This window comes from Podarcis pityusensis (assembly GCF_964106645.2).
Source record: "Podarcis pityusensis genome assembly, chromosome: 10".
Taxonomy (NCBI): domain Eukaryota; kingdom Metazoa; phylum Chordata; class Lepidosauria; order Squamata; family Lacertidae; genus Podarcis; species Podarcis pityusensis.
Window position 1 is genome coordinate 40286087 of NC_138035.1, and position 12574 is coordinate 40298660.

The 12574-nt window shown below is 38.3% G+C and overlaps 1 protein-coding gene across 6 annotated transcripts in view; it reads right to left on the minus strand.

Annotated features, from left to right (window-relative positions):
* Window positions 1-11930, minus strand: part of LRRIQ1 (leucine rich repeats and IQ motif containing 1) — a 106040-nt gene extending 94110 nt beyond the window's left edge. For 2 of the 6 annotated variants that reach the window (XM_080971441.1, XM_080971440.1), the window contains exons 1-10: window positions 11448-11817; window positions 10565-10713; window positions 9935-10046; window positions 9255-9349; window positions 7258-7384; window positions 6681-6910; window positions 5960-6034; window positions 3824-5302; window positions 3075-3227; window positions 1839-1989 (exon numbers count right to left, since the gene is read on the minus strand). In XM_080971441.1, the coding sequence (XP_080827567.1) occupies window positions 1839-1989; window positions 3075-3227; window positions 3824-5302; window positions 5960-6034; window positions 6681-6910; window positions 7258-7384; window positions 9255-9349; window positions 9935-10046; window positions 10565-10713; window positions 11448-11685 (2809 nt within the window). In that variant the 5' untranslated portion in view covers window positions 11686-11817. The other 4 variants (XR_013976970.1, XM_080971442.1, XM_080971443.1 and 1 more) reach the window with 4 other exon arrangements.
* Window positions 11931-12574: the final 644 nt, after the last annotated feature.

Sequence of the window (12574 nt, forward strand, 5' to 3'; positions counted from 1 at the left end):
TAAGCCTCATTTTAAAGAAACAGCCACAGAATCATTTGAACGGAATGTAATAAGGACTGGGGTGGGGTTGCTGCACTGCAACTTCCAAATCTACCTAGGGAAAGTCCGCAGGACTCAGAGATGGAAAGGGAGGGGGAAATCTTTAAAAACACAAGTCTATCTTTGTGTAATTCCATAAGGTTTTTTATATATATATAAAAAAATACTATCAATATGTGATTGTGTAACATGAAATGCAGCTTACAAACCAGACCTCCCCCAAGCAGTTGATGAGGACAGAAAAGCAGGCTCCAAGTGGTTTTCTTGAACATCTACTTTCTCATTCAAACTCATCTCATTTACGGGTAAGCACAGTGCTTTCATTGTATATACAGACAGGACAGGAGGCTTTTGCCTCATTGGCCCTGTAGTCTTCATATCCAAGACTCATCAATTCATATTATGTCACTCTCACATTAATCTTTCTGATATTCTACCTCAGGAAATCCATCTGAAACAAGTAATCCTTTACAGTACTACTGGCACCGAAGACAGATTGAACACAGATTCCAGCATTTCTGCTACCAATCAGTCCACCTTGTTGGTTTACCTTGGATTACTGATCTTTGAGATTTAATGAACACCAACAGTCACTATTCCAAGCAGAAGCTTGTGCCTAAGAAATCTGTCACTTTAATATAGAAAATTTAGCAATCTAAAACATAACCAACTGGATTGGGTGCATTGACATTATAAATGTTCACATTTAAATTAACATTTATATACAAGATTTATATACTAGAAGTAAAATAGCTTCTTAACCTTTCACTTTCAATGTCATAACCTTTTTTGGGGATGCAGAAACTTTAGTATGACATCATATAAAGAGGCTTTACTGGAAAGAAGCATTCATTCAGCTACCTTGACACTATTTTGCATAACAGGAGACTAATAGCAACAGTTTTGGAAATATAAAATAAATTATAATGTCATTCTTTGGTTCATACTCCCCTTTGTTTATTATGTGCAGACATCTTATTTGCTCATGGGGATTTTTTTGGCTACTTTTATTTTTTACCACAGTAAGATAGCCGAGGCAGCTTTTGCTTTTATTCAGCCGAGTGGATGTTTCATTGCTGATTCATCAGTTGAATCCTCAGGTTTTGAAAACCAGTTTCCTAATATGTTACTTCATTAAATGAACCACAAATCAGATATGTACTTTATTTTACTAACCATACTCATGTACACTACAGCTTGGATTCTGTTTCTTTGTCTAGCATGATCAACAAAAGGAACCCTGGTTGAAACTATGAAAACAAGAGCAAAATCTTCTCCAATGCTCCGCTTGAAATCTATGAGACAACCAAGCAGATTGCAGCATAGATGTGCTGAGAGGGAAGGAGGAGAGCAGACATGGGGATCAACAGTGCGCCAAACGGAGACAGGTCTTCCTTCAACTATGTCCGCAAATTTCTGTGAGCTTTCTTGTTTACTTTACCTTGAAACAAATCAATCAGCAAGACTGCCCATTTATATAAAATCTGCTCCCCACCACAGACACTGAGTGCACCAGGGAATATGTAGATGGACACCTATTTACTTTCCCTGGTAAATGAAAGTTGTTTACTTGTACTGAAGTGTAACTAGGAACCAAAAGACTGCCCACCTATGACCTGTCTCTCAGTGCTGAGACAACCACCATATTTTTAAAAAGAGCAGACCAGAGGCTACTAACCCAAACCAATTAACAGAGGCGTTTATTGTTAATCACATAAAAATATCTTATTAAGAACATTTATTTACCTACTAATGGTTGCAGTTCTACTATTTATCAATGGAAATAGTCAGTCCCTTACCAATTCGAGTGATTTTATTGTAGGAAAGTTCAAGATTCCAAAGATTAGTGCAGCCATATAAACCATGAAGGGATGAAATGTCATTTTTGTTCAGAATTAGAATGCAGAGATTTTCAAGATTCTCACAATTAATCCCTTTAATATTGTTTTCCTGTAAACAAACCAAACAAATATTTCAAGTTTTATTACATTTTTTTGAATGAACTAAAAATAATTAACAGTACAATCCTATTCATGTCTACTCAGAATGCTCAATAAATTGAATGAGATTTGTTGCCAGGTAAGTGTTTAGGATTGCAGCTATTGCCTCTGATCCTGATTAAAAGTGATACAAAAATCAGTTCAAGCCAGGCTGAATTGGGAGGGAGGTTGGTTTTCGTAGGTTACCCTGGGTGAGAGGCAAAGGAGTGTACTTATGAGATTACTATATTCTGTCTACCACATGGGATACACTTACTTGTGAGCTTTAGTTTATCATCCGTGCCCCTAAACTTTGTGCTGTACATAGGGTTATTGGGTGAAGCTGTTAAGATGTGTCTGGATGAGCCTTTGGCAGGCAGTTACAGTAAAACTGCTTCAATTCCATTCATTGTAGGCAAGAGAATATTTGAGTGGAGGAACTGATTACCACCTGGGATGGAGGTCTAGATGTTTGGCCCTTTTCAGCTCCTCCAGCAGTTTTTGATGGGGCCGGTCACTTAGTCCTCTATTTGCCAGGTCAGTCTGTAACTAAATTATGTTCATCCCTGATTTGACCTAGAAGGGGATGACCTGACGTGTATTACTGCGACTCACATGCATAAACTGGGGGGGGGGGGGCATGGGATAATTCAGCTGTGCACATCTGGGTTCTTGGTACAGCACCAGACCAGTCTAGATGGTCAAAGGTGTCGGTGTTGGCATTGTCCATAGAAATATAATCTTTTACCAGAAAACCTATTGATTTGTGGATGGGCTTAGAGGCACTGCATCTGTGTTAGACTAGACAGACAGATCTGGGATACTGTCAGTGTATTCACCACCCTGCTGATAAGCAGCCTCCCTGACCAGGCTGGTTACTAGCAAGGTGAAAGATATCCATATGAAGGTTGCGATTTGAAAATATTATGCTGGACTAGCTAGACCTTTGATTTGATCCACTAGGGCTCTTATGTTCTTACTGTATGTGGAGTGAATGTGTAACAGCACCTTTTGAAATAATTTCCACTTCAACATAGACTAAAAAATACATAGTACCTCTGCATCTATGTATTTTAGATCTTTGCAGTTGCTGAGTCCTTCCAAAGAAAGCAATCCACAACGTCTGAGACTCAAAAATTGTAGCTTTGAACACTGTGACAACGTGGAGAGGCTGCAGCCTGGCAAATCTTGAAAAGTAACTGTGGTCACCTATACACATTCAATAAGAAAAAGTTTATACTCTTGCAACATTTGAAATATATTTGCAATGCATTATATAAACTGTGATTTCAAACCATCCAAAATATTGTTTCTAGCTCAAAACAATAAAGTTTGGAAAAATCCAAAATCATATCAGGGGGTGGGGGTAGAAAACAATTCATGACATCCAACACAGCACAATGGAAATATATACTTCTTTGTGCCAACAATTCAACAATTGTTCTATCTTACTGTAACTCTTGTCTTGCTCATCCACTACTCTGCAGGCTGTGTAAGAGGTGTAAAGTCTCTTGGAAGGTTGTGATCAGGTTACCTAACTGCACAGTACTGCCATAGTCCCCACCCAACCCTTTGCATCAACAGAACTAGAGCACACAGTGAACAAGGAATGTGGGAAAGAGTTTCTATAAAAGTCAGTAAATTATTCAAGCATTTTTGGCAAACTTTATGATTCCACTTCTTACTTCCTCTGAGGGGAATGTTATGTCAGCACTAAGAACCTACGAATAGCTCGCGATACATAAGCACTAAAAGGATTCACAAGACACTTGTATGACAGTTTTGAACTTGCAACTTTTACTCACCTGTTGCAGAGAATTCCAAGGGCCAGCCTGCATTATCATGGCAGCACTCAGAGGAGGCATCAGACCAGAGGAGCATTTCCGTGGCCTGCTTCTTTCAACTATTTTCTTCCCCTGGTGTTCCCTATAAATTCTAGACCAGGATTTACATCCTTTCATCCACGCTAACCTCTTCTTTTCAATAGAATCTGAAAGCACGAGCGGTTGCTCAAAAGAATTGACTGAATTCTCACATCTGGCCCAACGACTAGTGACTTCCTCATGAATTTCTTTTAAAGCAAGCTCTATTTTAATATTTTCAGATGCATAAGACCCATCTATCTGTCCAGTGCCTCCAGAATCTAACTGAACATCCATGCTGATGCAACTGCCATGCCTGCTGTCTTCCTGATTAACTATTGTAATAGTTTCACTATTGAGAGCATTTGTATTACCATTTTCCTGAAATTCCACAGTTGTCAAAAAACGGTCTCTGTCATCATTTCCTACATGCATCATTTCATGTATTTCATCTTGTTTCTTCTTCTCATACTCTTTTTCCTGTGTTTCAACTTTCTGTTGCTTTTCCTCAATTAGTTTCATTCTTCCATATTTAGCTTCCTCCTGTTCTTTTACCTTTTTGATTTCTTCCTCCTTATTTGCTATTTCTAAAGTTTTCTCTGTATTTGGGGGGCCAATTCCCCTTTTTATTTTGGCAGTTTCTTCTTCCTTTCGTTCTTCTACCTGTTCTTCCTCCTCTTCTTTTACCTTTTTGATTTCTTCCTCCTTATTTGCTATTTCTAAAGCCTTCTCTGTATTTGGGGGGCCCATTCCCCTTTTTATTTTCGCAGTTTCTTCTTCCTTTCGTTCTTCTACCTGTTCTTTTGCTTTTAATTTCTTTGTTATTTTTGTAACATTATCAATATTGTCCAGCTTCATTTGCCTTTCTGATTTTTCAGTTTCATCATCTTCTTTGACTTCTTTAATTATTTTTCTGCTTTTAGCCAGCAGTTTTTCTTTATCCACATTTTCAGACTTCATTTTCTTTTCTATCACAAATTCTAGGTGGCCTTTTTCTGTCCTTTTCAGTTCTTCCAATATTAGTTGTTCTCGCTGAAGTCTCAACACTTCTTTCTTCTTTTCATATTCTTCATGCCTCTTCATCTTTTCCTCAAGTTCTTGCCTCTCTTTTTCTTCCCATCTCTTTCTGTCTTTCTCCTCTTGTTCCTTCTTCTCTAGGGCCCTCTTCATCCATCTTTCCTGCTTTTCTTTCCTTTCCCTTTGCATCGCTTCTTGCAATTCTCTTTGCTTTTCTAGTTCTTTTTTCCTTTCTTTCAAGACAGGGGAATATTTTTTGTACACCAAGAAGGCTCTAAAGGTAGCTTGGATTTTTACAGCGGCCATATTCTGAAGTTCTGCCAAGTGTTGTCTTTCCATAGCTTGTTGTTCTTCAAATGCCTTCTTTTCTTCTTCTATTTGTATCTGTAAGTTATTAATCAATTCCTAAGCCCAAACAAAAAAGCAAGCATTTGTAATAAATACCAAAATTATGACATACAAATCATATAAAATAGAAACTTATATTAATGGTTCTATATTAAATAGGTTGCATATTAAATAGGCATATTAAAGCAGGCAGGTCAGAGGGAGGTGATGTCAATCTATTTGTAACATATATAGTGAACTGTGTTCCATTTATTGTTCAGTGTATTGCTGTTATATTGGCTCTGTTATAATAACAATATGAAATGAACTATTTGTAATTGTCCCAGCAGGTGTAGAAAAAGCATGTTGCTATCCTGAAAGAATAAGCTTGGGGTGGTATTCAATGCTAGTATCATAGGTGCCAACTCCCTGGGGACCCGGGTGCCCAAGCACCCAAAAAATTCCCAGTGAGGGTGCGAGGCACCCTCAAATTTCAATGCCAGGGCCATTCAAGCTGCATGGTACCCATGGCCCCAGGCACCTATGGTTACGGGGCCAAGAATCAAAGTAGACTTATTAAAGTTAATAGACATGACTATCTTAGATGCATTAATTTCAGTAAATCTACCCTATGATGGTTTGGGCATGACATGTGGGCTGAGAATTATTTTCCTATACATAAACAACAATGCTACAATCTTATAAAAATTGTCAACATTCTTGTATGTAAATTACCTCATGCTGTCTCATTTGTTCTTTCCAAGACTTCTCCTCTTTCATCAGCTCCTTTTCCATCTCTGCCTGTTGTTGCTGTACATAATATAGATCATCAATGTTAGCACTTCAATTAATGTTAGATATAAGAATGTCTGACAGAGAAGGTGCATGTAAAAAAGTAACAGAAAAGGCTGGAAAATTATAAAAACCAAATGACAAAAGCTGAAACATTTACTAAACTCTGTTACTCTAGAAAATCATACTGGTTGTTGGTATTCTTATAATAAACAATAAAGCAATGTTTCTGAACACACTCTTAGATAATATGTGTAGCACCAAAGAGAAATAACGTCCTCTTTGTACCCTAAAGGAGCTGATTGCTACAATATAATTCTTTCCCCTGTAATATTTGAAGTATAATATCTATATCAATGTCAGTGAAAAGCATGTCAGAACTTATCAATGACTAGCATATTATGAAGAATCAGTTAATTTATTTAAGCTGTATCTAAGTTAGCTACACACGGCACATATATGTTTAAATTATTACGCTATATTTGCATGATTTAATGTATTAAATTTAATGTATTTCATTAATGTATGTTTTATATTTCCCCCCCAATGTTTATTGTTTTTTAATGCATTCAAATTCATTTGTCTAAAAACAAGATATACTAAATAAATAAAAGATACGACCCACAGGTTTTAAATATGCCCATTATCTACATTAAAATATTACCGCATGGAACATTTCTAACTTCATTCTTTCAGCCTCCAGTTCCTCCTGCCGTAGTTGCCTCCTTTTTTCCTCCTCTTCATTTTGCGTTTCTTCCATGCACTTTTTAATTTTCAACTGTTTTATTCTTTCATTTTCAAGTTCATTTTGCTTTTCTTCCCAGAGCTCATATTCTCGCTTGCATCTTTCTTCAACTTCTTGGAAAGTAAAGCTAAGGTCTGTGTCACCATCATCTAGAAGAATGCAGGCATGAGAACTTGGAATCACTGATACTATTCCCCCCCCCCCCATAAAACTGTGTTGCCAGCTCCTGGTGGTTTTAAGAATTTGCACTATACCATAAAAACAGGTGTATGATTTTTTTTCTGCCTGTGATAATCTATTTTCACATTCTGCACTAGAGGAGGTTGCTTCATCTTCAACATCACCAACAATATAGCTCATATCATGCAGATGTATAACATACCATGTATGGAAAATAACTGAAGTCTCTGGCTAAACAATATTGATCTCAGAGACCAGAGCTAAGTCATGAAGATGAGTGATTCTCTGTGAGTCACTATCTTACAAGATTGTTTACCTGTCAAAGAACATCTATCAGCAATTTCACTGGAAGCAATGTCTCCATTATCATTGGCTTCTACTGTATTATCAGAAGTCACATTGATCTGTTGTTCTTCATCTTCATCTTCTATTTCAGACAATACCTAAACAGCAACAAATATTTTCATGATAGTATAGTTGAGCTTGGAACTATCAAACTATACATAGAAGCAGTTATGTTCTATGCTAGTCATCGTTCAAAATTGCAAGAGATATAGTAGGAGAAATATAGGTAATGAACAGATGTTATTTGTTATGGATGAAAAGTTTAGGAGCACTTGTATTGGCCAGAATCCAACTTGGTGTATGCAGAGTCTTGTTGTAAGAGCAGCAATCTTACTATTCGGTTGTTTAATGCGGAGAACTGAATTAATTTCTTTACTTTCCCTCCTAAGCTGCTAATCAGAAATATCACCGATTTTCGAATGGGGGTTTGTGTTTACAACCACAGCTAGACTGGTGAAAGAAAATATGAATGCAATACAGCACTAGCTTGCATTTAAGACTTCTTATTGAATTAGGGATGTCTGCATAGCAGTCTACTTCAACATGCATATTGCCACAAGCAAAATATGAGACAAGCCTCCTACCCAACAATAGGTTTGTATTTGTATTACAGTTTGTATTCTAACAAAGATATATTCAAAATATAATTTTAAAGGAAGTTTAGAGCAACCACCAAGCTTATCAAATTATTTCTGTTACGACAATCAGTGTAAGCTTATCTCTACATGTGTCACATTTTCTGCTATATTGTTATTGCTCTCTACTGCCAAAATCTAATCAGATCCTGAATTTTTTTCTACATATGAAATTTTATTTTTGTCATAACTAGCCAGTTTGTAAAAAGAATGTCACTACGAACAGTTTTTCTGGAAACATATATTTGAACTATGTATTAGTGCAAGGGGAAATAAGAAATAAGAATACACACACACGGTGGATTAAAAAAAAACTATTTAAAAATATTTCCTTATATTTGAACTGGATGTTTTTTAAAAAAGAGAATGGTAAATACTAAGGTTTTTTCAAATCAGATGTGGGGAACCTTTGGCCCTCAGATGTTGCTGGCCTACAAGTCTCCTGACCCTTGGCCATGCTTGCTGGGACTGGTGGGAGCTGTAGTTCAGCAACACCTAGACGGCCAAAGGTTCCCCATACCTATCTTAGACAATAACCAGATTATTAATAAATAACATGTATATAAGCATGTTAGCCAAAGTTGAACAGGAAATTCATGCAGGTGAGTGAGAAGGCTGGCATCCATTTTCTGTACCCCGTACAGAAGCCAGTTTGGTGGCTTGAGGAAAGAAGCCACCAGGTCTAAACCCAACAGAGAAATCCAGTTTTCTCACCCTTCTCTGCCAACCCAACCCCAGCAGATCTTCTCATGGCTGGACTGTTGTTTGATAAACCTTAGATTCCTGGTGATAATTCCTCCACACAAGGGTGGAAGTGCAGCACTTGGAGGCTGTTAGAACCTACAAGGTTCCTGAATGCTCTTGAGAATTGACCAGTGGAAAATGCTGGTGATCTTTTCAAAGTCCTGTCTCACTACAGAATGGCAAGCTAAGACAGGAAGTTGACACAATTGCTTCTGAGCATCCTCTCCAGCACCGTACAGTCCAAGTAGATCCTTGATATTCTGAGGAGCTAGAGGCTATGCAGAAAGCCTGATGAAGATTAGTTAGCACACATAACTGTGCCTACCCTGAGGCTGTGCAGATGACTAAGGCACATTTTGCAGCCTGCATTGCACCCCCTAGCAGCTGACCAGTGGAGCTATTTCACATGGTCCGGAAGTTGCTGACTCCCACTCTGAAGGAACATCTTGTCCACATCATCTGGTTGCATAAACTGAAGCCAAGCCCACAACACACCACTGATCCCACAACATATCACAGACTGTAGGCATGTTTGGCAAGTGGAATGAGCAGTGACAGTAGCCCTAGTAAATATATATAGAGAGAATACCCTTTTCTTTAATTCTTCTGGATCTTCGTTATATTCAGAAGCCAACTCAGCCAAGCATTCTGAAGCATTATTAGGAACTACCTTGTATAGATCACCTGCAAATAAAGAAATTATAATTTAGACACTGCAGAAGAAGTTACTGCTTAAAACTTCAACTAACTCATTTCAGTGAGACATCCTACTAGCACATATATAAATAAGATAGTACTTCTTTTCAAAGGGGCAGGATTTTTTTTTAGGTTGGATCATTACACATCTGACACTAAAAATAAGTTCCATACAAGTTCAGGCTTGCTTATTCTACCTTTAAAAGACTCATTAAAATTCCAATGAAAGGAATAGGTAAGTGTTTTATACAAATCATACTTAGGATATCTTAATAATCAAAGCATAATTTGTGGCAGGCCCAATGTTAAACAAGGGTTTCTATCAATCTCCTAAATTTGCACTCCCAGGTATTTTTCTGCTAATATTTACAAAAAATCTCCATAACAGTGATAAACAGCCACTGCTACCCAAAATGAGTATTAACATTTGTCTATTTAAATATTTTGAATACTGCTAACTTACTTTTCAGTTACAAATAATTCTAAAAATGCTTGAGTACTGTAGTTTCTCTTGTAAAACATAAGCAACTTACTTGTACACCAGTAGCAGAACAAACTGACTAACTCACTTACTTGATATTTCATCGTTTTCCAAATCTTGCAAAATTAGCTTTTCTGCATTGTGGCTGCTCCTCTTCACAAAATTCAAATAATGGATAACTGATTCTGGTAGCTCATCTGAAATCTAATATACATTTTAAATTAAATTCTACGTTATTTTCATATTAGGCTTGTTTGCAGCTAAGGTATAACCCTAGGTGGAACTATGTAAGGTAGAAGTATTGGAATACAAGTGCTGCAGTCTCAAATCCTATTTATTTATTACATATTACCTTTCTGCTAATTCACTTAAAAGCAGTTATTCGTACATGGTTTAAGTAAGTTTATAAAAAAATTAGATGAATTCATAGAGCAGCAGTGGAAAACCTTTAGCCCTCTGATGGAGTCCCTCTGAGAATTAGATGCTGGTTACAAACAGGGGGACTACATTTATGTTATAATATGTTACTGTAGAACTTATATGCAAGTTTCTTTAGGGTCTAGGATACTAATAAACAAGCCATCCACATGGTACCCTCCATGGCATATATTATCAACCAAACTAGTAAATATATCTGCCAAAACTCTGCATACTGTATATGCCAAGTTTGTCAAGTATGCAGAAAGATCACCGTATGTCACCAAGTCCTGTGGAATACTTACTGGTTCGCTGTCACTTGAAGCTTCTGCTGATAAATCAGGATCAAGATCAGGATCATCTATTTCAGAGGATGAAAAACTGATTTTGCTTAATTCAAGTTCTATTTCTTCTTCAATTTGTCGATCACCATCATCTTCCTCCATTCCTTTTACTGTAACATGGAAAAGGCAAAAAGAAAAGAAATCCATGTGCTGCCGAACTGTTAGTTCTACGGTTAACATTATGTTGTTGTTTAAGACCATTCTAAAATAATATGGCATGCTATCCATCTCAAGTAAAGGTGGAGGTACAACTAGTGATCTTGACAGTATGAGGAAAGGGCCAGGTACGCAGTTGCTGAGGTTTAAGTTGTGGAGACATTACATTGCCTACCTTTGTCTAGTTGTTGTCACTGTCATTAACTGTGCTGCCTTCTGACTGGTTCATTTCCTTGTCCCATGCATAAAGACCATTGTGGCTTGATAACAATTGTACCTAATGTATTTCTGTTGGCCAACCACTTTTCAAAAGCAACACTTTGCAAGGGCAATAAAAATGGGGATACAATGTGCCTGCTTTTATTTATTTATATACACTCAGGGATTGCTATATATATATATATATATATATAGTAATAGGGAGACGGTTTAAAAACAAAACCAAACCACAACCCACTTGTGGGTTAACTGTCCTTAATCTTTTACCAGGGACAATTTACACTTAATGGCAATTATTAGTTGTTTATCTACATGGCCCTAATGAAGTAATGTGGCATTTTGCAGAGAAATAAAAGAGAAATGACAGGTTACTCCCTTAAAAAATCAGAACGTTATACCCACCGTCAAATAATAAATCTACCCAATACACACAACTCTTAGGATATATCCAAGTTTGAGGCACACTCACTGTGTACTAATGCAACGGAGTGACACTTGGCACGTCTTGGCTCCAAAGAGAAGCAACTTGAGTCGTTAAAATGAAAGAAATAGACAGCAGCCAGAGCCTCAAGCTTACAAGCGACACGTGCCCGCCAAGCCCTCAGAGCACTTGGACTACAGGTCCCAGAGTGCATTGGGGTAAGCAAAGCATTAAGCCTTGAGCGGGCAGCGCCCCGTTGCACGCTGGGAGTTGTAGTTCTATGCATCGCCCTCGCTCAACGGCCGCCCCGCTCTATCTTAGCGATCGAAACGGGTTCCTCCCCGGCTGTCTTGTCAAGAGAGGGGATCCGTCCCTGCTCTCGGCGTCGAAGACCGCTTGATCCCTCCCGCTTCCCCCCGCCGCTGAGCACTGACCTGCTTCAGAACCCGAGAGCTTAGAGCTGCTAACCTCAATGTTACAGGAAGTGTAGCCATGACAACCGCGAACAGCGCGCAGGAGGACGTCCAAGCTACGGAAGCCGAGAAAGTTCGAAATTAATTGACTTGTAATCGGAGACCCAGGAGGAAACAAGGGGTTTTTGAACGGCCTGGGAGGAGGGCGCGGGGATGCAGAGGAGCCAGCTGCACTTAGGAGGCGTGGAAAGGCAAGACGCTGGCCTGTACCTAGGGAGAAGGACACCTTTCTTCATCGCTTTGGCTTGTTTTTCTTCGTGACACAGCTCCTGGAAAAAAATTAAAATGCTAGGCAGCCTCGTTGGTCCTTTAGGAACCTCCTCCCTCCAAACATGCAACAGTGGCGCAATACAGGGCTATGAAACCTATTTATTTGTTTTAATAAATGTGTAAAAGATTTGCATCCTGAAGCCCATAGAAGCGGTACAAAAAGGTAACAATGAAGCAAAGTACGAAAAGTGTACTTTGAAGTCCTGAAAAAGCAATCAATTTCTACAGAGTCTAACAGCAAAACAAAACTTTCCCACAAAGTCTGAAAACAAACCCTTTCAATGGGCATACAATGAATATTTTACAAGTGACTCAGTCACACCTCAGGGAAAATCCCAAACCAAAACAGAAAAGCTGGACGTGGGCAGAGGATGGCGTCCAAGATGCTCAAGGGCAGCAGTCAGCAAACTTTTTCAGCAGGGGGTTGCCGGT